This window comes from Onychomys torridus, chromosome 2 (assembly GCF_903995425.1).
Source record: "Onychomys torridus chromosome 2, mOncTor1.1, whole genome shotgun sequence".
NCBI lineage: Eukaryota > Metazoa > Chordata > Mammalia > Rodentia > Cricetidae > Onychomys > Onychomys torridus.
This window is the reverse complement of record NC_050444.1, coordinates 54,686,348-54,709,323: the sequence shown is the minus strand read 5'-3', so window position 1 is coordinate 54,709,323 and position 22,976 is coordinate 54,686,348. Positions and strand designations below refer to the sequence as shown.

General features: G+C 45.5%; 2 protein-coding genes across 2 annotated transcripts in view; both read right to left on the bottom strand.

Moving 5' to 3' along the window:
* Window positions 1-2,220: 2,220 nt before the first annotated feature.
* Window positions 2,221-4,570, bottom strand: Lyrm2 (LYR motif containing 2). Its single transcript, XM_036179996.1, has 3 exons — window positions 3,637-4,570; window positions 3,249-3,389; window positions 2,221-2,851 (listed from the first exon to the last, which is right to left on the bottom strand). Exons 1-3 carry the CDS (start codon window positions 3,679-3,681, stop codon window positions 2,771-2,773), a joined length of 267 nt encoding a protein of 88 aa, XP_036035889.1. The 5' UTR covers window positions 3,682-4,570; the 3' UTR covers window positions 2,221-2,770.
* Window positions 4,571-8,266: 3,696 nt separating this feature from the next.
* The window catches only part of Mdn1 (midasin AAA ATPase 1), a 144,940-nt gene continuing 130,230 nt past the window's right edge, over window positions 8,267-22,976 (bottom strand). Inside the window, exons 92-102 of the mRNA XM_036179625.1 lie at window positions 22,659-22,860; window positions 21,110-21,274; window positions 19,675-19,832; window positions 18,641-18,730; window positions 17,765-17,880; window positions 16,823-16,997; window positions 14,015-14,088; window positions 13,369-13,483; window positions 12,106-12,169; window positions 10,093-10,235; window positions 8,267-9,504 (exon numbers count right to left, since the gene is read on the bottom strand). Coding sequence (XP_036035518.1) covers window positions 9,316-9,504; window positions 10,093-10,235; window positions 12,106-12,169; window positions 13,369-13,483; window positions 14,015-14,088; window positions 16,823-16,997; window positions 17,765-17,880; window positions 18,641-18,730; window positions 19,675-19,832; window positions 21,110-21,274; window positions 22,659-22,860 — 1,491 coding nt within the window. The 3' untranslated portion in view covers window positions 8,267-9,315. The remainder of the gene's footprint in view (window positions 9,505-10,092; window positions 10,236-12,105; window positions 12,170-13,368; window positions 13,484-14,014; window positions 14,089-16,822; window positions 16,998-17,764; window positions 17,881-18,640; window positions 18,731-19,674; window positions 19,833-21,109; window positions 21,275-22,658; window positions 22,861-22,976) is intronic.

Sequence of the window (22,976 nt, the reverse complement as noted above, 5' to 3'; positions counted from 1 at the left end):
AAAAGACAAAAAACAAAAACAAACCAACAAAACAACCCTGCCAAACAAGACTTGGCCTCTAAACTCTCAAAGCACCTAAGTGAGAAAAGTGGAGCTGTCTCAGGGGTGAAGGGAAAAGCTGGGTGTTGCATTAACTTTTCCCTTTGAAAGCAATCCCATCAAAGTGTTTTACCTTCTGTAAAAATAATTAGGCAGAGTGTGGTCGCACACATCTGACACTTAGCAGAGGCAGGAGGATCTCTTGAGTTCGTGGACAGCCAGAGCTACATAGTAAGCTCAAAAACACAAAATCAAACCCCAGCTTGTCTTAGGGCTCTTAACAGCTGTGTGTGCTTTTAAAGAATCCTCTACATACTAGCTAACCATCATCAAACCATCTTCATCTACATCTCATGATTGTTGGTTAGTTCCAAGAATAACTGAATCTGAATGTCAACCAGACTACACGATGTAGCCGGAAGTTTCTAGGTCCCACAGCTACTTATAAGATAATCACTCAGAAGCTTAAATTACTTACAAACTGTATGGCCTATGGCTTCAGCTTCTTGCTCACTAGCTCTTTCATCTAAAATATAACCCATTCCTATTCATCTATATGTTGCCACGTTGCCATGGCGTTACCAGTCTGCTAGCATCTTGTTGCTCCTTGGGCGTTGGCTCCCACATCTCAACTCTTGCCCTTCTCTCTGTACCGTTGGTTGGATTTGCCACCTGGATGTAAGCTTTCTTGCCATAGGCCAAAACAGTTTTATTTATTATCCAACGGGAGCCACACATATTCACAGCATTCAGAAAGACATCCCACAGCAATACAAGGGAACGATTTAAAGTCCTCTCCCTTCAAGACTTCACGGAAAGCATGGTGGCTCACACCTACAACTCTGGCACTTGGAAGGTGGAGGATGGGGGATCAGGACACGAGGCTTGGTTTCAAAAACAAAAAGTCAAAACTTGCTCACAACTGCTTGTTAGGTGTTTTTGTAGGCGCTGTATATTTGAAAACCAAACAAAATTGGCTCATGAAAACATTCTGAATTAGATCATTCTCAAGCAGAACTGTGCACCCTAAGGCTCCAGGAGGTGGTGCTGTGCTTGGGCAACACAGGTCAAGCAGTTTGTACCACCTTTCCAGGCATCCAGTACAGGACACCAGTCAGGTTCCCAATGGGCATCTGTATTCTGTTGATGGGACATGGACTTCCAGGATAACTTCAGACTCTTCAACAAGCTTCCACTTTCATGTATTTCACTAAATGGTGTGAAAACTTTATCCCAAGTGTCCTGATGCCAACTTTGTGATGTATTCCTTTTTACCAACTTTTGAAGAAAGTGCAGTGTATCGAGAATCTTCCTTGATGATTCAGTGTTCCACAAGGATGTTGGGTGCAGGAGCTGAAGAATGCCCAGTCTTCCCTCCTCTTGTTGGTGTTTCAATGATCTCATCTCTTTAGCAGCTTGAGATAGAGTGGTCACAACACACCACACTTTCACAATCTAAAGGTGGTACAGTAAAATCCACACATACTCTGTATCTTGTCATTAAAAACTGTTTATTGAAAAAGGCATAAAGCTCTCCTGTTTCTAACCAAAAAACATTTATCTCCCCTGGACTGTGAACCTTACCTTCACAGCAGGAGAACTGCAGATCTAACTCTAGCTGATTTAAAATTTGGACACGATTGTGTTTGTTGTAAACATTTTCATTAGAGTGTTTCGTGCAGCAAATGGAGAAATGTACACTGTGAATGGCAAGGCATCCCCTGTTTTATACTAAGGGTGTCTGTGAGCTTAATCACATCCTCTCACTCAAATGGACCTCAGTATATTCTTAAAATGTTCAGATCAGCGTTGTAAAGCTGACACACTCTAACTCTGTTATCCTCTGAGTCCCTCCAAGCAGCCCTGTCCTGTGCACAGCCTAAGGCAGTACCCACTACAAGCAGAAGCAGAGGCTTTATAGTTAGCGTCTCTAACTTAATGGTGTTATCAAGGTCACCCATGGGGAGCATGAGGCAGTTCTTCACTCATTTTTATTGCAAAATAACATTTTATTGTACAACACACTACATTTGATATACCCAAGTACCAGTTAATGGATATTCTGAATCCAGTATCTGGTTATCATGAAGAATGCTAAACTCAGATGGTGGTGGTGGCATACACCTTTAATCCAAGCATTCAAGAGGCAGAGGCAGGTGGACCTCTGGGTTTGAAGCCAGCCTAGCCTACAAAGGGAAAACCTATCTCAAAACCAAACAAACAAGAAATGCTGAACTCTGCATACCCTTTTATAGGCGTGGCTTCAGTTTTCTCTTGGTTAAAGCCAAGACCTGCTGAAGTTTGAAGAACTCTGTGTCGCCTTTTTTTGGTTTTACTTTATGTGCCACAGTGCCTGTGTGGAGGTCAGAGGGCAACTTTCTGTGGTGGTTTCTCCTTTCCACATGTGGGTTCCAGGGGTCAGACTCAGGTTCTTGGCCTCAAGATCCTTCACCGTAGACCCTTTGTTACAACCCCATCTTGTTACCTTTTCAAGAACTAGTAGTCTGTTTTCCAAAGTGGCTGCTGATAGTCTACCTTCACCTGAGCAATGTAGGTTCCAAGCTCCCATCTTCACGTCAGTTCACTTTGTAATCGCAGCCACTGCAGTGGAAATGTTAACGCCTTGATGAGCATCTGTGATTAGTGTGATCATCTTTCCATGTGCTACTGGTGCTTCGTGACAGTAGCTGTGAGCCTGTGCAAAAGGCATGGCAATCTGAAAACCTTTCAGTTAAGATTTTGCTAAAGCCAATGTCCTTTCTAATTCCTTTAGCTGCATATTGCCTTGAGTAATCATCATACGGATTGTATCCTGTAGAAGAAAGGGGAATCCAGTCACTGCTTTCACCAGGTTAACCAGGGCACAGTTCTAGCATTTCATCTGCTACATTCAAGAACCAACAATGGCTGGTGACAGGTGGTGGCTTTCCATGCCCAAGGCTCTACATTCAATCCCTACACACAAAGGCACCCCCAACAAGAAACCAACAGTGGGAAGTGCATGCCAGAAGCTAGGCTACACGTGCAAAGCCAGATGCTGATGCTGCATAACATGCATAACACATTTAAAATACCGGGGGGGGGGGGGGTGTCAGCAGTGTTTAAAAACGAGCCACCTTAGTGGCAGATTCCAAGATGTTCGCTAAACTTCACAAGGTCAACAACACAACAGGACAAAGGAGGCGGCCTCAGGAGGGTCTCGCTCTCACCTCTTCTGTGGCACTTTTGTTTCTTTTGAATTCTTCCCTGGCCCAGTCCTGAAGGTACTTTCGGTCAGCATCACCTGGAACTTGCCTAATCGCTCGCAAAATCTTTCTGTAGAGGAGGAGGACTTGTTGCCTTCTCATGAACTGCTCGGGGAAGGAGAAATGCAAATTACAACTGAATCCCCGCCGGCTCCACCTCAGCAAACAAACTGTAACCACAAACGTCCCTTGGGTCCTCAAACAGCGCAAGACCAAAGCCAAAGTCCATCCCGGCGGTCTGCCTGGGTAGTGCACACCAGCCACCCCCCGCCCTCGGGAGGCTGAGGCTGCGAGCCGAGCTACTACCGCTCGAGGCGGGCCGGGGGCCGCGGGGCTGGGAGAACCCCGGTACCTGCTTCAGCGTCAGCGCCGTGGGAGGCAAGCGAGAGGACGCCATGCCGCCTCCCGAGGCAGCCGCCTGGTGCGTGCGCAAGAGCGGAAGTGGAGCCTGGGCCGACTGGACCACGGAAGCGGAAGTAGGAGGCGGGCGAGCCCGGTCCCTAGGAGCCCGACGCCTGAGTCTTGAGTTTGTGCTGGGGGCTTGCTTACCCACCTCCAGCGCCGCGAGGAACTTAGGCTTTTCACCGGAGGGGAGAAATTGCGCGCCTTTTGAGCACCCCTGATGTGTAACTGAAAAGACTGACCTTTAAACTAGCCATTTCACCTTGCATCCGGCAAGCTGCTTTTTCTCTGAGCTTTCCCCTCCAGCCGGGAGTCGCCGCGATCGCTGTGGTTCCGTGCTCTTTCCCTACTCATGGGGCCGCTGGCTTTTTTGTCTTGTCCCCCCCACACCACACACCTCGCAGTGTGTCGTATGTAACTGCTCAGAACAGCTCCAGATGCCTGTAACTAATTCTCAGTGTTTACTTTCACAGCATCATGAGTAATGCTTAACGCCGTGTGCTTTTCTCAATTTTTCTCTATTGTGGGAGCTTGAGGATCAAACTCAAGCAATCAGGGTTGGTGGGAAGTACCTTTATTGACTGAGCCCTTTCAGTGGCCCGTGGGTAATTTCTTTATACATTATGCTCTACATTAACGTGTTTGTTTCTTATGAGACTTTACAGTTTCATCTTTGACTCACAGGTGTTGTAAAATTGTATTGTACTGATCAGTTCGCTCTAAATATTTTTACTCCGTCTAAAAGTTGTTTTATTTATGGCGTAATATGGATCTAAGTTCTTTTCCCACCACTAGACTGAAAATATCACCTCACATTTTATCACCCTCATTAACATTTTTCTCTTACCATCCTGTTGTTTTGTTGTTTTTGTTTTGTTTTGTTTTTCAAGACAGGGTTTCACTGTGTAGCCCTGACTGTCCTGGAACTCACTTGGTAGCCCAGGCTGGCCTTGAATTCACAGAGATCCACCTGCCTCTGCCTCCAGAGTGCTGGGATTAAAAGCATGCGCCACCATGCCTGGATGTTTATTTTTTTGTTTTTCTTTTTTTGTTTTTTTGAAATTTCATTTCCTTTAAGTTGAACCCAAATGACGTAAGTGGTGGTTTGCGTAGGAATAGCCCCATAAGAAGGGCGGCGGTGGTGTCGCACGCCTGTAATCCCTCACACTTGGGAAGCAGGGGGCGATCTCTGAGCTGAAGCTAGCCTGATCTACATCTACAGAACTAGTTCCAGGACAGCTGAGGCTACACAGAGAAACCATGTCTCAAAAATCAAGAGCAAAAAATGACCCCATAAGCTCATATATTTCACTGCTTAGTCACTTGGGGTGGCACAGAGGTTTCAAAAGCTCACGCTAGATCCAGTTCTCTCTGCTATTTCTCCAGCACCAGGCCTACCTGTGAACCACTATGCTCCCTGCCAAGGTGACCATGGACCAAGCTTCTGGGGCTGTGAGCAAACCCCCAATTAAATGCTTGGCCTTGGTCATGTGTCTCTTCACAGCAGAACAGTGACAAGAACATGGCATACTGTCACAAATTAGGATTACCTGTACATAGACTTTGTTTTTGTTGTTGTTGTTGTTGTTTGTTTTGTTTTTTGTTTTTGTTTTTTGAGACAGGGTTTCTCTGTGTAGCTTTGCACCTTTCCTGGAACTCACTTGGTAGCCCAGGCTGGCCTCGAACTCACAGAGATCCGCCTGGCTCTGCCTCCCAAGTGCTAGGATTAAAGGCGTGCGCCACCACCGCCTGGCTGTACATAGACTTTTAACTATTAATCTTTTCTGTTACAAGTTTGTTGTTTTTCTTTGAGTTTTTGGTTTTGGAAGACAGGGTATCTCTGTGTAGCCCTGGCTGTCCTGAAACTCTCTCTGTTAGACCAGGCTGGCCTCAAATTCAGAGATCTACCTGGAAGCATCAATATAATCCTGGGAAGGAATTAGCACAACTCCTGGACCAAAGGAGACAAGGGCAACAGATCACTACCTAAAAGGTGAAGCATACCCCAAGTTCTGGTCACCACTAAGTCAAAGCGAGCCTGGAGAACAGAGCAGCTCTCTCCCTGTGACAGAACCAGAGGATACAAGACAGAAACACTAATAACAAGAACGCTACCTACCCTCTGGGCAGAAACCTGTCCAGAACACATCCAGTCACTTACACAATTTGGCCAGCCAGCCATTCAAAACCCAGATCTCCCAAACACTCATGGAAGGCAGAATCAGAATCCCAGGTCCTCTACTGGTGTCCCAATATAGTATGAGAGGGCAAGGGACAGCTTCTTGTCAGGGATTTCCTACCTAGACCTTAAGAGGGCTCCTCAGGAGGCCTGGCCTTCTTAGCCCTTAAGGCTCCTTCGGAAGCCTGGCCTTCTCAACCAGAACTTCATTCAGAACCAGAAGGACTCAATCTATTTTGTCCGGGAGTAGAGCAGACACCACAGCCATCTCTGGACTCAGTACGAGGCACAGAATGTCTTCAGCCCCCAACTCCCACCCACATCCTCTCTCCCTAGCTGGGAAGGTCTGGAGTGAGGCTAAGTCCTGTGGGGAGGGGGCAATTTCCCTGGGCCTTCTCATAGTTCAGATGAGAAAGTTACAGACTACCACACATAATAAGGCCAAATTTGGAATCCTTCATTAGCCAATGACCAAGGACAGGCCCTTGCCCCAAAGAGGCTCTGAGCACGGAAGCTCAGGGGTACAGCATTTCTAAAGACAAAATCCATGACATTATTGTCAGTCAAGGGAACCAGGTAACATTTGTTTTGGCTATACATTTAGCAGGTATTTTGTTTATTCATCTGATCAGAGGAAATTCCTCAGTGTGCTGCCAAGGTGGATGTGACCGTTTAGTGGGCAAGACGGCACTACTTGAGTCACTTCAGGAAGGATTCCAGGCAACACAGGAACACTGGCACACTGCAGCAACTCCGGTTAGCTGTCACCAGTGGTGGGGAGGGAAGGGACGGGAGAGCCAGGCAAGGTAAGAAGCTTGCCTAGCCTTCTCACAGAGCTCTGAAGGGGTTTTCTTTTTTTTGAGACAGCAGCTCACTACGTAGATCTGGCTGTCCAGGAACTCAGAGATGCACCTGCCTCTGCCCCCAAGTGCTGGGATTAAAGGCATACACCACTCCACCTTGCTTCTGAAGGGGGTTTTCACCTGGAGAAGAGCTACTTGGATGTCACAAGTAGCAAGAAGTGGAATAAGCAAAGACAAACAATTGGTTGGAATGTCAGGCTGGAAGCTGCAGTACAGTCAGAGGCAAAGGGGAGCTGGATGTCCAGAAGTTACACTCAATGGACAACTAGTTGGGATTGGATGGAGTATAAAGACGTGCTATGGGATGATCCTTCTCTACACTGTGAATGTGTGTGTGTTGGTATCATTGGTTGATAATAAAGCTGTTTTGGCCTATGGCAAGGCAGGATAAAGTTAGACAATACAATCAAACTGAGGACTGGGATGAAGAAGGGCAGTTGAGCCTCAAGCCAGCTGCCCAAGGAACAAGATGCCAGAGGATAAGACATGGACCACGTGGCAATAAATAGATTAATAGAAATGGGTTAATTTAAATGTAAGGGCTAGTTAGTAATAAGCCTGAGCCATTTATAATTAATATAATATAATTAATATATGCCCCTGTGTGGTAATTTGGGAAGTGGTTGCTGGGTATTTGGGTCGGGTGGACAGGACAGAGTGCTCTGCCTCTTTTACAGAGATGCACAGGTGGAACTTCACCAAGTTGGGCTATGCAATGGTAAGCAGACAGACAGACAATGCTGAGTAAGAATGGTATATGTGCCAGGTGGTGATGGCACATGGCTTTAATCCTAGCACTTGGGAGGCAGAGGCAAGCAGATCTCAGTGAGTTTAAGACCAGCCTGATCTACAAAGCGAGTTCCAGGACAGTCAGGACTGTTACACAGAGAAACCATCTCAAAAAACCAAAAAAGTATGTGTGAACATACCATTCAAATATAGTATATTTTAGTATATTTGAATATAGTATATTAAACACGGTATATACACTATAATTGAATATAGTAGTATATTTAAAGTCTGTCACCCAAGCGCAGCTCTAGTAGATATCTGACTAGTCAAACACTATTCTCTGTAGGCACGATTTGGGAGGCCCCTCCTCAGGGCCAGGAGTAGGCCCACCCTAACATCCACCTCATCTGTGAGCTGCTGGAGCACGTGAAGGGGACAAACGCACAGCTCCGAAACAGAAGGATCTCCAGGACATGGGATAACACGACATCCAAAAGGAGCCCCAGGGAGAGCCCATTATCCATGGTGAAGCAGATGTCAGAGGCCTCGAGGGAGACCAGCGAACATTTGCAAGGGAAGATAAAAAGGACTGAAGGGTGAACTGTGTGACTCACTGGGCCACACGACAGCTTCCACGATGAGATTCTCCCTGCCCTCCCACCTTTTTTTGCTTGGCTTTTCTTTTAAAAAAATTTTTTTTGGGGGGGGGGTTGCAAGGGCAGAGAAAGGATGGGGGTGGGGAGGTGGGTGAGAGCAGGATGCATAATGTGAAATCTTCAAAGAATCAATAAAAGAACGATCAAAGATTAACTCAACAATTATTTAATAGCTTTCAGAATATAAGCTGCATAGCGTTTCTGAATAAAAATAATATAACTTTAAGTCCATGCTTCGGACACTGTTAAACAATAAGCAGCCTGTCTTTGATGACCATCACGTAAGGGTGCCACACATCAGTGTAAGCTGCAAACAGACATGGAGACAGAGGCACAGACACTGTCCACAAACAACATTTAAATAGAACACAGCACGTGATTTCAAGTATTCAAACACTGCTTTCTGGCCAAGGAAACACGCCCCCACCTCCTAGCAAACAAAACCCACCACTACCATGTTGGGTGTGAGCGAGGAAGATGAGCTGTTCAGCTCTTGTGGATACAGCCTTATGCCTGTCTGCAGGGAGACTGGCTCAGGGCAGCCTGAGAGCAGTGTGAGGAGGGAAGGGCGGCTAAAGAATAACTTACAGCAGGGCTATGGCAGTCAGAATGGGGAAGGGGTCCCTTCCATTATTGCATAGTCTCCCGAGCAGCCACTGTGAAGGGCACAAAAAGCTGCTTCATTTTGCACAGCTCTATGATCATCTTTGCTGAGATACTGCTGGTTACGTTATGAGAACATTCTCGCTACCTTCCCTGCTTTCTAAGCAGGGTAAGTAGCACCCACCAAGGAACACTACATGTAGAGTGTAAGGCGAGGACCAAAAGGATCTCCAAAGGACCGGCAGATGCAGCCCCATGGTCCAGGAAGCATTTCCTCATGAAAGTGTTGAGGCCACTGCCCGAGGAAGTAGGTGGCTGGACTCCAGAGAGGGGCGGTGTGACTCTACCTTGTCCCTAGTCATGAGCCCGGCACTGCTTGTGAGTCTTCAGTGCTCAGTACTGCGGGAGTTCAGGAGCTCGTGCTAAGCTCTGCTAGGTTGTAATACAAACGTATAGTGCAATCATTTTTAAAAATAACTGCTGGATACATTAAAAAACAAACAAACCAGAACCAAGATGAAGCAGTATCAGAGCACTGAGTTCATAAACAGTTGTCTAAGGGAGCTCACACAGCCTCACCACAGGCTGCTTCTGCTCTATGAGTGGTCAGATGCCGTCACCAGCTCAAACCACTGCCTCAGGGCATCACTGAGGGTCTCAGGAAGTGCGTTCACATCTCGGAGAATGATGTAAAACGGAAATGGGAACTCTTCCATGTAAGATCGGATTTCGGGCATCTCTCCTGGTCCTTTAAATATTGGTACTTTAATGTCCAAGATAGAGTCCTGTTAACAAAAGACATTTGGAAAGAAACAGGAAAAATAAATGAGACTCTTCACGAGCTCATTGGTGATCTTGTCAGTTCACAAATCTTTTATTCCTACATAAGGGGAATTTCGAAAACGTTCACGAAGAAAGCAGCTCCTTCTGAGTTCCCCTTCTAGGACAAGGGGCAGTTCAAGGAAGAGGGACAAAGATGAAGCTGCTTTCCTCGCAGCAGTGTCTGTGCTGTGTGGAGGAGTCCCCACTTAGCCCTGCCAGCATTGGTGCAATCCGCAGCTACTGCTCCTCAAGCTGGCCCGAGGCTGGGTGGGAGGGAGGCCGGTGCTCAGGGCCCACTGGGACAACTGCCATACTTGTCATCTAGAGGGAGCCTAGACTCCAGAGGAGGGCTTGTGAAGTCTGGGACTCCGTGCTCTCCTACTCATGACCTACGTTCTTTCTGTGTTGGGAAGGATGTTCTTCACGTGTGGGAAGCTTAATGAAGAAGATGTACAAAGCACCAGCACCTTAGATGACAGCTGAGACAGACTTCGGAGCAAGATCAAGGGGCCCCTTTATCTGCAGAATCGTGGCTTTTGACCATCACTCACCCGTGAGTTGGGATTATCCAACACAACAAAAATGACGAAGATGCTGGCATTCTGGGCAGCCTGGACTGCCGCCAGGACTCTGTCTTTGCCTTCAAGGAAAAGGCCTCGTCCATCAGAAACTATGAGGAGTAGCTGCGCAGTCTCTGTAGAGGCCATACATTAGAGGAGGAGGGGAGAAAGCAGAACCCATGAACAACTGAAACCATCTGTGGGCCTCTAAAGCCAAACAGACCCAGGAACCGCCCCAACCTGCACACACAAGAGAGGCCCGTCATCAGACCTGAGCCCGTCAGACTCAGGAGACTTAAGACACTCAATGATCAGTATGTCAGGGAAGGTCAACTTCAGGTCTACTCCAATTGTGAAGTAGCTGACTCTGGCCTCGAACTCAGAGATCCCCCTGCCTCTGAATCTTGAATACTGGGATTAAAGGTCATGCCACCACTGCTTGGCCAAAGATTTTGCTTTTGCTTTATGTATATGAGTGCTTTGCCACATGTAAGCGCACCACACCCATGCACCATCTACAGAGGCCAGAAGAGGGTATCCATTCTCCTAGAACTGGAGTCATAAGCAGCTATGAAGTGCCATGTGGGTGCTGGGAACCGAACTCCTGTTCCCTGCAAGAGTAGCGAGTACTCTTAATCACTGAGCCATCTCTCCAACCCTGCAACTGACTTTAAAGTACAGCAAGTGTGGGCCACAGGAGGCTCAGCAGATAAAGGCACCTGCTATCTGACTGACAACCCAAGCTATTCATTCCCTGGGACTCAGATGACTGAAGAGAGATGAGGCTGGGCAATGGTGGGGCACGCCTTTAATCCTAGCACTCGGGAGGCAGAGGCAGGCAGATCTCTGTGAGTTCGAGGCCAGCCTGGTCTACATAGTAAGTTCCAGGACAGGCACAAAGCTACACAGAGAAACCTTGTCTCGAAAAACAAACAAGCAAACAGAGTCGACTCCCACAGGCGTTGTCATCTACAAGCCTTATGGACTCCAATGATGACAGAGATGAGCAGGCCACCAGAAGTGATCAAATCAGCAACCTAGAGTTATGCCCTCCAAATTTCATACATATCACTTCCTGGATTTTTGCCAATTTCATGTTTCTGATTTCCTTCCCTTTCCTCACCTGTGTCAGAACCAGGGCTAAACAACTGGGGTATTTGAAGCCTGAAAGCAATCACAGTTACATGAACTCAGTTCCATAAATCTTACTCCTTTCCTTTTAACTCTGCACTTAATCACCATATAAATATCTACTAATTTGTATCTAGTGCCTTTATCACTTATAAGCATTGAAAATGAGTTCAGCATCAACTTCAGAATAAATAATTCTATCACTGACTCCATCTTTTATGCTTTTCCTATAGAGAATATATTTTATAAAAAGGTGATGGGGTTGGAGGGACTCAGGAGATGGCTCAGCTGATAAAATGCTTGTCATGAAAGCATGGACCTAATTTAGGATTCTCAGCACAAAAGTCAGGTGTGATAATGCATGCCTGCAATCCCAATGTGGGAGAGTGGGAGACAGGAGGAAACCTGGGGTTTGATGGCCAGTCTAGCTGTGAGTTCCAGGTTCAGTGAAAAACCCTTTCCCAAGAAATAAATTAATAATCAGCCAGGCGGCGGTGGCGCTCGCCTTTAATCCCAGCACTGGGGAGGCAGAGCCAGGCAGATCTCTGCGAGTTCAAGGCCAGCCTGGTCTACAGAGCAAGATCCAGGACAGGCACCAAAACTACACAGACAAACCCTGTTTCGAAAATCCCAAAAACCCCAAAACAAAACACCCCCCCAAATTAATTAATAAATGAACAAACAAATGAAGTGATCAAGGAAGATTCCCAGTGTCGACCTCGGGCTTGTACACACATACGCATTTATACACAGGCACGAACACACTCACACACTAACTAAAAACGAAAAGATGGTGATGGGCAGAGAGCGAGGAAAGAAACGGTGCAGACAGACAGAAGCAATCCGTCAGCAAAGAGGAAGAAGGGGGCTCACCTGGGCTGACGTTCTGTGACAGTTTCTGGGCAGCTGCAAACATTCTGGCTGCAGACTCTAGAAACTAGACAGAAGCAGCACAGATCAATACTCCCCCTTTCCTGCTTAGAGATCCCACGGCTTCTGACATAGGCCTGTCTTTGTACTACGCTGCATTTACCACCAAGCACTGGCTGCTCGAGTACAGACAAGACTGTCACTGGCCAGTTGCTCTCTCAGTGCCCTACAGGGCACCAAAGGAAGAAAGACAACGATAACATGGACAGCCATGAACAAAAGTTTCCTTCCTTCAAGAAAATAAAGCTGGTGAGCAAAGGAGAAGGCAGATGGAGAGCAAGAACTGAGAAGAGAGGAAGGCTGCTGTTCATCTTCCTCAGGAAATCCCTAACTTTACTTCCCAGCATTTTGCCTCTAGGCTTGATGGGAGAGAGCCTAGGCCCAAACGCACCAGACGGACAGGGTACTAGGGAGCAACTTTGTTTTTCAAATATTTCAAATTGCTCAACTGTACTAACATCAGTGATCTTTGAGGACTGAGAAAAAGAGCCACACCTTGGTTAAAGGATGCCAACGTAACCGTTCTAGAAGCACATAGGTTGAGGTTACTACTGTGTATTCTCATGTTGCCTCTCCTAATTCCAGAATGGAGACGGAGGTTTCTAAAAATTAATGTCTCTTAACATCAGCTTTAGAAATTTTTTTTAAACGTGTAAGAGTGCTCTATCGGCATACACATATTTATGCCAGGAGAGGGCATCAGATCTCACTAAAGATGGTTGTGAGCCACCATGTAGTTGCTGGGAATTTGTAGAGACTCAAAGAGGTTTCCTAGTGAGACCTTATTCAGGGTCCAAGATTCTGAGCTTGCTTTATCCAGCAGGGCTATAAAAGGAGATGATTGGACCATGGACACGATTACCAGGTGTTTGGAAGGGTCTGCACTTGGGCTGTATGATATGCTTTGATCTAGCAAGGGGGAGGTCTTTTGCCTTGCCCCTTGGCATTGTTATAAAAAGTCCTTTTGAAGAGACAGAAGGGGCAGTGGATTTTGACCCAGGCCCTCCCAAAGCTGTCCTGTGTTTCTGTCTGTCTCCTCTCCACTATCTTTCTCTCCTCCTCATAGGAACCCTTTAAAAGGGGGGAGCTGGTCTCCCACAGGAACTGAACCCAGGACCTCTGGAAGAGCAGCCAGTCCTCTTCACTGCTGAGCCATCTCTCCAGGCTTTAGAATCTGTGCAAACAAATCTTGACTCATCAGAATACCTGAGCAATCTTAGTCTTCCTTTGTTGGAATTTGCAGAGTCGTAGAATCTGAGACCCAGAAGAATCACCGAACTGCTCGTGGAATGGATGCAACAGCTTCACTGATTCTCCAAAACTTGGAATGAAAAACCACATACAACATGACTTTTTTTTCCCAGTCATGTGATCAAAACAATAAAGGTTGGGCACAGGATTTCACCACTGGGATTAAAAGGAAACATTAGAGCTGGGCGGTGCTGGCACATATCTGTAATCCCAGCACTTGGCAGATTTCAAGTTTAAGATCAGCCTGGACTACAAAGTGAGTTCAAGGATAGCCAGGGCTATACAGAGAAACCTTGTCTCAAAACAACAACAACAACAAACCCCAAACCCCCAAATACCAAAGGTAACATCACGGGATGAAGGGATGGCTCAGTGGTTAAGCCAAGAGGTTTAAGAGCACTCCTTCCAGAGGAGCCAGGTTTGGCTCCTACCACCTATACCACGTGGTGGCTCACAATGTCTAATTCTAGTTCAGGGGACCCAATGCCTCTTCTGGCTTCTAAGGGCATTGCAAACATGCAGTGCACAAACATACACAAAGACAAAATACCCATCTATACATAAAATAAAATTTTTAAAAAGCTTTAAAAGGCAACATTACCTGCACACTGCAATCTGACCCACTTCCAGGAGGGTTAGAGCATTACCAATCACAGCCAAAGACTCAAATGCAAGCTATGAAGAAGAAAGGAGAGTTTAAGGCATTGAAACTCCTCTGAACCAGTTTGCTTCAAGATTTCATAAAACATTACTTTTTGTATGGCAAACAGGTGAACAATAGTATTGAAATGTCATACAACCAACTCAGGCTGGAGTGCCCCTCAGACCCTCCTCTGTAATGTAGCTGCTTCAACTCAAATGCATCACACTGATAGGAATGGTCTGTTCTGGACACTATTGAGAAGTATGTTTCATAAATGCAAATTTTCTTTCTTTCCATGGCAGAGCCTAATAAAATCTTTTTCTGCTTGTTGCTCTCCGACCCCTTCACAAGACAGGGTTTCTCTGTGTAGCTTTGGAGTCTGTCCTGGAACTTGCTCTGCAGACCAGACTGGCTTCATACTCACAGAGATCCACTAGAAAACTGAAAAGGAAGGAGGCATCTTGTATTTTCCTAAGTGATCTGAAGACCCCCAAATTTCCTATTTTTTTTTTGTTTTCCCCCAAGTGGAAGGGGAAAAAATGTGCTTGTTGTTTTTCTTTGTGCTTCACTGCTCCAAGACCCTTTGCAGTTTAAAGAAAGGCCCAAAGAAACTGTAAGTATCAAGTCAGCCAGGTAATCTCCTGAAATGAAACAATTCATATTTGGAAATAATATTCCCATCTATATAAAAAAAAGTAAAAATTTAGCTCTAGCTCACCATGAAATAAATTGTAATAAGAAAATTTTCATTCATTTAAAAATGGTTACTAAAGCTGGGTGGTGGTGGTGCATGCCTTTCCCTGCACTTGGGAGGCAGAGGCAGGTGAATCTCTATGAGTTTGAGTCCAGCCTGGTCTACAGAGAGAGTTCCAGGACAGCCAGAGCTGTTACGCAGAGAAACCCTGTTGGGGTGGAGGTGGGGTATGTGTGTGTGGGGGAAGCAATTACTAGGCATGCATAATTGTTTAAGGAAATGTTTTAAGGTTGCCTATTTGTGGGTTCTAAATTTGAGGTTAGTGCATAAGCTAAAAAGAATAGTCTTCTTAGGCAGCCACTGAAAATTATAAAGCAGGGGGCATTTCTGTGATTTCCAACTCATTCCCTTCTGCACTCCCACACACAAGAGTTGAACCCTGAGTGCAGTCTGCATGCCTGGTGTGGAGAGCACACAATGGCCACATTTCCACGTCAGTGCAACACTGACGCCTCGCATCTCAGACTCTGAGGTGTGGAATAGCTAAGGATGGCTAACCCACTGCCTTCTTTGGGTACTGCCCAATTTTCACATTTAACAGCTCCTTGTCTTTGCTGCAGCAAATACAAATCTCTATTACAAAGTTTATACAACAACAAATAAAACTTTTAAAAGATGTGGCAAATGGAGAGCTGGACCGGATAGCTACTGAGCCTTTGTAAATGAAATGACTGTCTTATGTTTCTTCATTCCTCTGATCAACTATCCATCTCTAAACAAGGCTGTGAGGACACAGGTTGTCTGTGTGAAGAGAAGGAATGAAGGGGATGACACAGACTCAGTGTTAAAAACAAACCCTCCTTCATTTCTTGATTATCAATTTCTGGGCCAGAACTGCTTTACAGGACTCTTCTATCTTCTATATCCCCAAATCAACCCAACACAGAACTTAGATATGGGGCTGGGGTTTTAGCTCAGTGGTAGAGCACTTGCCTAGCAAGTACAAGGCCCTGGGTTCGATCCTCAGCTCCAAAAAGAAAAACAACAAACAAACAAACAAACAAACAAACAAACAAACCCTTAGAGATAAGGAACACGCAGAACTGTGAGAAAATTAAAAAACAAAAACAAAGACTCTTATTGTAACACTCACATAAGTGACAGCACAGTGCAGAACAAATTAGTTAAACACACATTAAACTAAGCATTTTAAATATGTAGTATTTAATTTAATCTTCACTGCTGAGGTAGGTACTGTTATAATCCTCATTAAAAAAAAATTTTTTAACTTTTTTTTTTTTTGAGACCGGGTTTCTCTGTGTAGCTTTGGTGCCTGTCTTGGGAGCTCACTCTGTAGACCAGGCTGGCCTCGAACTCACAGAGATCCACCTGGCTCTACCTCCCGAGAGGTAGTGCGCCACCACCGCTTGGCCAACTCTTTTTTTTTTTTAAGATATATTTATTTATTATGTATACAGTGTTCTGTCTGCATGTATGCCTGCATGCTAGAAGAGGGCATCAGATCTCATTATAGATGGTTGTGAGCCACCATGTGGTTGCTGGGAATTGAACTCAGGACCTTTGGAAGAGCAACCAGTGCTCTTAACTGCTGAGCCATCTCTCCAGCCCAATCCTCACTTTTTTCCAGAAAGTAAAGCTGCCAAGTTGCCCAAGTTATGGGGAGGTGGGATGTGAGCCAGACTCAGACTCTGAGATTTGTTGGAACATTCGTATTGTAGGTCAGTTGGTGGCTTATGCCAGACAATAACACCACTGCAAAAAAAATAACATCCCCTCAAAACCAAATAGACAATAGTTTCAGAAGCCGTGTGATATGCAATTTTAAAACAGCTTAATATACTTTTGCATTTTATAGAAAACAAACACTGTTAGATGTGTCCAGTATTAAAACAACAAGGGGTCAAAGTATCTGCACCATCATGGAATTGCCCTTATGTCCTAGGAACACACACCTTCCTAGGCATGGCCAACCACATCCTTTCTGCCCAGCCATACTGTGTCAACCTGGCCAGCCTGAGAGACCACAGCTTGGTTTTCACGCTCCTCCTCACCTGTTTGGTGTGGTTATCTACCATGCTGGAAGAGTCATCAATGGCCAGACAAATCTGATACTGCCGTTTACTGGGCTTGGTCCTTCGAAGCCAAATCCTGTCCTTTCGAAACTGACTGGCAATGTATGGAATGATCTTCCGCATGTTTAGTCGCTTGCCCGTGCGATAGTCTCCCCTGTTACAGGAACCCAGTGGGGGCAAAGATGGTGTAACACAGGCTCACGCCTCAGAAGTTCAAGACAAAGATCACATCAGTAATAACAAAACTAGTGTCTAGTAACTAGTCCCCAGGCAAAAGGAGGTTAACATTCACTGAAGACTGAAGGTTAGAGTCTTCTAACTGCCAGCTAGAGCCCTGGCCTCAGATCTGACTGTAATAACTAAGTTTTTTCAGAAAAGCTAAGACTCCTTTGAAACTAATTTGTCTGTATTAAACACGAAGCCCTGTAAGCTTTGCTTTTCTGTTCTAAACCACGACTGTGGCCACATCTCTGTGGCCCTGATCCTAGCTGAGTAACACAACACAGTGAACCTCACCACATCTAAGGCTGTTGCCCACACAGAAGCAATGTAAACTGCCTTCATGCATATATTTCTTTCTTTCTTTTTTTCAAGACAGGGTCTCTCCGTGCAGTTTTAGTGCCTGTCCTGGATCTTGCTCTGTAGACCAAGCTGGCCTTGAACTCACAGAGATCTGCCTGGCTCTGCCTTCTGAGCACTCGGATTAAAGGCATGTGCCATCACCGCCTGGCCATGTATATATTTCTTCACCACAGAAATGCATGTACACACAGTTACTATGTACAGCTAATAGGGGACAGTAGCAGGATCGAACACCCTATTGGTGCCCAGACAGCAGAAGCCAACACCATACATGTCCAGTGCTGAGTGCAACTGAGCCGGTTAACAGCAACCTCTAAGGGCCTCAAGAGGAAGACTTACCTCAGCTTGGCTGCCTGTGTGGGTTCTAGCAGCAGACGAAGCTGCTCACACAGCTGCTGTGAAAGAGGTGCCGTTAAGACTAGGTAATTCTGCCACATCTCAGCCGCAGCCTTCTCCTAGGAGAGCAAAACAGACATCATCTCTACAGTGTTGAGGGGAAGAACTTGCATGAACCTTTGCAGCAAAAGCACTTCAAAGCTCTTCTCAGCAAGCAGCAACTCAACTCAATCAGTAAAAAGGCCTCCTTTTGCCCCCAAACCCACGACCTACAGTTTCAAGGAAGTGAGACAGGCCAGTTAACAATGGGCACTCACAAACAAATCAACGATGTGCTCCTGTCACCCAAAGAACAGGACCTGCATGCCTTGCACAGCGGCACACGCGGATGAGGAACTCTGGTGGGCTGACGGGGCCACTCTGAGCCCCCATCAGTTTTCAGAAGCAAAGTGGCAGTGAGTACAGACCCCTCTCAACAGCATGGCTCCAGACATAAGGCAGAACACTTGATCACAGGAGGGAGGAAGGAGGACAATAGACACAGAATATACATTTGCACACACACCACTATATTTAGAGGTTAAACCATTAAAATGAAATACACTCCACAGGCAGCCAAGACCTAGAAGACTGCAAGACCACAAAGCATGAACCTCTGCCTCGCTTCCTCCCTTCCGAAGCCAGCCACCCAGGTTAAAGGAACACAGTACATCCGTGTGTTTAATGAGACTACAGATCTAGTGACAAGAGGCAGACTGTACTCTCTCGCCTCTCCCTTTTACAAATGTAACTGGAGCCAAGAACCTACTGAGCAGTGTCCTTAAAAGGCAGGCAAACTATTTTGTGGGAAGAAAACAACACCCAGCAGCTCTGACTTACTTCTTCTGCACTCCCAGAGGTGTGGGCCTGCCATGCCTCCAGCTGCCGCTCCATCTCCTGCCTCAGCTCACTGACATCTTTTAAGAGGGGCTACGAAGGAAAAGCTACAGGTAAGTGGTGGTCAGGTTGTTGTCAACAACTTATCACTGGCTGTCTTCCTGTGGTGTGACCTTGTTGCAGTTATATGTCTGAACTCGTAACTTAAGCAAATTTAAGGGTGAGATCAAATGATTCCACTTCCTGTGTGCAAGACCACATGGATGAGTAAAAATTTCATCATTTATAAATACAGTCGAGTCAAATGAAAATAAACCAAGCCCTCTTTTTTCTGTGTGTCTAGAGATGCATGTGTACATGTGGAGACCAGAGGATATCAGACAACCTCAGGGTTTTCTCTCCAGAGCCACCTATTTTCTGATAAACCTCTGTCTCCATGAAGTCCAATTACTATGGGCCAAAGATCAGTCAAAAGGCTCTTCATGTGGCTGGAGAGATGGCTAAGTTAGTATGTGCATGTCTTGCAAGCATGACCTGAATTCTAGCCTCAGAACCCACGCACAAAAAGCCAGGCATGCTGATACACACTTTTAGTATCAACACCAAGAGGTAGAGATAGATGGACACCTGGATCTGGCTACTTAGCTTCCTTAGAAAATTCCAAGCCAGTCAGAGACCTCAGTCTCAAAAAACCTAAGGTTGTCCTCTGGCTTCCACGTGTACTCAAACACACAGACCCCGCTGACCACCCCTGCACCTTCCCCAGAAAAGTGTCTTCCCACACATAAACATTAAGTAAAAAATTCTTGTTACATAACATTAATTGTCTTCGTGGCTCCTAACAGCCAATGCCAAGAACCAGTGCCATCACAATGGCTAAGTCTGGGCATGACTTCATAGTCAACAAAGGATGTACCACTTGCTAAAAGAGTATCTGTCACACCGAAAGTCCTCTTAAAATTTTTGTAAGAGCTGGTATTCCATAAAGTTCTAAAATAACTTAAAACTAAAAATGACCACAGCTGCGAGTTCAGTACTTGGAAAACTGTATCCACAAGCAACTGACGAAGTGTATGAATGGTCGAGTCTCGGCTTCTTTCTGGCTTCTCTATCTCCTGGTGAGACGTAGTTGTTCTTGGGTCTTGGTCTTCTTTCACTTGAACTGTTTGAGTATCCATATCCATCTCATTAGAGCCTGTTTTCATAGGAAGACAGTTTCATTTATCACATTATTTAGATTAAGACTGACCCTTCACTACTGCCTGTCCTAACACTGAATCAAACCTCTCAGCTCACTCAACAATTTCCATGTTTCTCTCTGCTCCATGTTGCTTTGCTTCCTAACATCCTTTGGTCTCTGTTATCACTGCCAATTCTTACTAATTCCCCTCCTGCCATCCCGGAAGGGAAACAGGAAAGAGCAACTTACCTCAAGCATTACAAAGATGTGACTCCTTAAAATACTTGTATGACCAATTCTACTGTGAGGCCAGCGTGTATGAGGTCGTGGGTTTAGTCCCCAGCACCACCAAACAAAATAACCCATAATAAAACACTTAAAACACTGTTCTATAACAATGCATTTGGGTTTGAATTCAGGCAAATCTAGTCACACACTTCTTTGGCAGCTGTTTTTAAAAATGATTTTCATGTGGGTCACAGTGGTGGAGGTCAGAGGACAGAGGTCAGAGGACAACTTGGTGGAGCTGGTTCTCTACATCCACTTTCTGGGTCATTGGAGAGAAAGGCGTCTCCAAGTTTCAAAGCCAGGTCTAGGCTTACACAGCAAGCACCTCTAGCCCCGCCTCCTTACCTCTCTGGCCTCTCTTTCCCTGTTGCTGAGGAATAGTTACTGACAGGAACAAGGCAGAAGAAAACCTCACATTTACCACAATCCTTAGGGTTTTCATAGGATTTGTTATACTGGTGGAAGTTATTTATTTTTAAAGAGTGCACACATCCAGCACATCAACTGTGCATGTGGGTGGTGCATGCCTGTACTGTCAGCACTTGGAATGCCCAGGAAGACTGTGAGTACTAGGCCGGCCTGGTTATATCATGGAATCAAAGACTGAACTAACAACCTGCCTTGGAACAGAATTTGGTTAGCCATGAAATGGGAACTCATTATCTTTTCACATACATTTCTTCTACTATTATTAATATTCTTTCCTCTATGATTATACTTTAATGTAATTAAAACACAATCTCTATAATGACCAAGAACATCTTATACAATTACAGTAAACACATTATTCTGTTCTTCCGTATATGTTTAAAAAAACCCCATGAATCTGTCAGAAATTGTTTCACCTTGATGACTGATATTCTGCAAGACCATCTTTTGTGCCTCAAATAGATTGTGGTTGGTGAATTATTCACCAAAGCCAAAGATTAGAACAGGAAAGCAAAGGATAGACTTGACTACAGTCGCCTCTGGACTTTCTAGGCTCTTCCTTCCCAAGGACTCACCAGAGGCCACAGCAGTATCTGACTTGACTGCCTCTGGCTTCAGCTGTTCTGTGTCTTCTGCTCTGAGCAGCTCCTCCTCTGTATTCATGAGGATATCTCCCGTCTCCTCCTCCGGATCCTGTCCAGAGTTCTTTGCAGTCTGCTGTTGCTCATTACTGGCCACATCTGCCAACAGAGCAGAGGGAGAAAACTTAATTTTTCTGCAGAACAAAATGACGCTGAATGAATTACTGTCTCTATCACTTTTCAAGATTCTACAACGCTGTCCTGCCATCGAGCAACCATGGGGCCCAGACACTTGTCCTATTGACACAGCTGCCACTGTCTACCTCCTAGAGAAGTTATAAAGATAGTATGTTTATACACACATAACCAGAGAAACAAGCATTTATGTGGGTTTTTACTGAGGTAAACAGAAAGGACAGTGTGGAGTATGGGCATGTGACTTGGAGCAGCTACTGGGAACCATGCTTGAGGTAACTTGTAAGTAGACAAAACTAGATATAAAACAGGGGACAGAAAGAGTCTAAGCATTTAAATCTTGAACAAGCTCAACTTGAAGACCTCATAGCTCTCAGAGATTTGAGAAATTCTATAACCATGCATTCCAATGTCTCTGACATAAAGTAAAAGCTGAATACATTCTTGCCAAGGCTATGACTAGACCAGGCGTGATTCAGTCTCTCTGTGTGTCTTTCTCTCCTGTTACATAGGATTTCACATAGCACAGGCTGGCCACAAGCCTGCTATGTAGCCAAGGATGACTTTGAACTTCTAATGCTCTGGAGTGCTGGGGACACAGGCATCCCACGTAGCTTTGTGTAGTGCTGGGAATCAAATCCAGGGCGTTGTGCATGCTAGGTAAGCATCAACTGAACTAAAAACTAGAATTCAGGATCCATTCACTATTCACTGCCCATCACCTTCAAGTCATTAAGTGTTTCTAACACTGGGGATCCAGTGTTACACCGGGGTCCACAGTGGGGTCTTGCCTTATTAGAGGCTATGACACACCACCCTAATGTGAGCAAGGAACAAGACCATGCTCCAGCCTGAGGGATGATCTGGACCAATTATATATACCATGATCAACTTTCTCTTTGCTGTTCCTAACATGGTAAGAGAAACAGCATTATCATCATTTCTGTCCTGTGCTCAGAGGTACACATCACCCATACCAGTTCACTCTGGGAAGAAAGGAATGAAAGACAAAGGAACTGGGATGGCTGGCCACTGACTTTCCCTTTCCAGTTCTACTACCGCTGCTCACTGTTCAAGGACATTCAAGAATGTTCAATACCAAGAAATGAAAGGTCAGCACCAGATTTATAGCATATGGCCAGCTATCTGTGAGGACAGAAGGCTTACCGGAGAACCCTGACCATTTATACTTGGAGACAGTTATCTTAGAAACAAGTTGTATTTCTGCCTTACACAAATATCATATTGAGAGACTAGTTTAAAAAGCTATTTCTTTCCCCTCTACTTTGCCTGGCATGCATAGTCAGAGAATGCTTTGTGAGCAGAAGTAGTATTCCCGGCACCATACCATAGGTTTGTGCGTCGTATGCATCACTGCCTTGCTGAATGTGTTCAAACATGTCTGAATCTTCCACTCGAGCCTGAGGCTGGGCTGGCCCTTGCTCAGGGTTTTGGTCTGCATCCACGGTCCTCAGCCTCTTATGCACGTGCTCATTATGGTCACCCATGGAGCGTTCGTTGTCAGCCTGTCCAGGTTTCCTCTTAAAACTCTGCAGGAATTAATGAGACCATCAGAGCCTTGTCTGCAATGGCAAAACCTTCAAACAACCAACGCTCATCCACAGGGAGTAGGTTAGTTAGGGACAGGCACACAACAGTGGAATTC

What these genes read in the sequence shown, in the direction of transcription:
- Lyrm2 (XM_036179996.1), bottom strand. Translation starts at nt 3,681, where the DNA reads ATGGCGTCCTCTCGCTTGCCTCCCACGGCGCTGACGCTGAAGCAG. An exon ending in CGGCGCTGACGCTGAAGCAG is followed by an intron (nt 3,390 to 3,636) that starts GTACCGGGGTTC and finishes TTCCCCGAGCAG; the next exon opens with TTCATGAGAAGGCAACAAGT. An exon ending in ACAAAAGTGCCACAGAAGAG is followed by an intron (nt 2,852 to 3,248) that starts GTGAGAGCGAGA and finishes TTTCTTCTACAG; the next exon opens with GATACAATCCGTATGATGAT.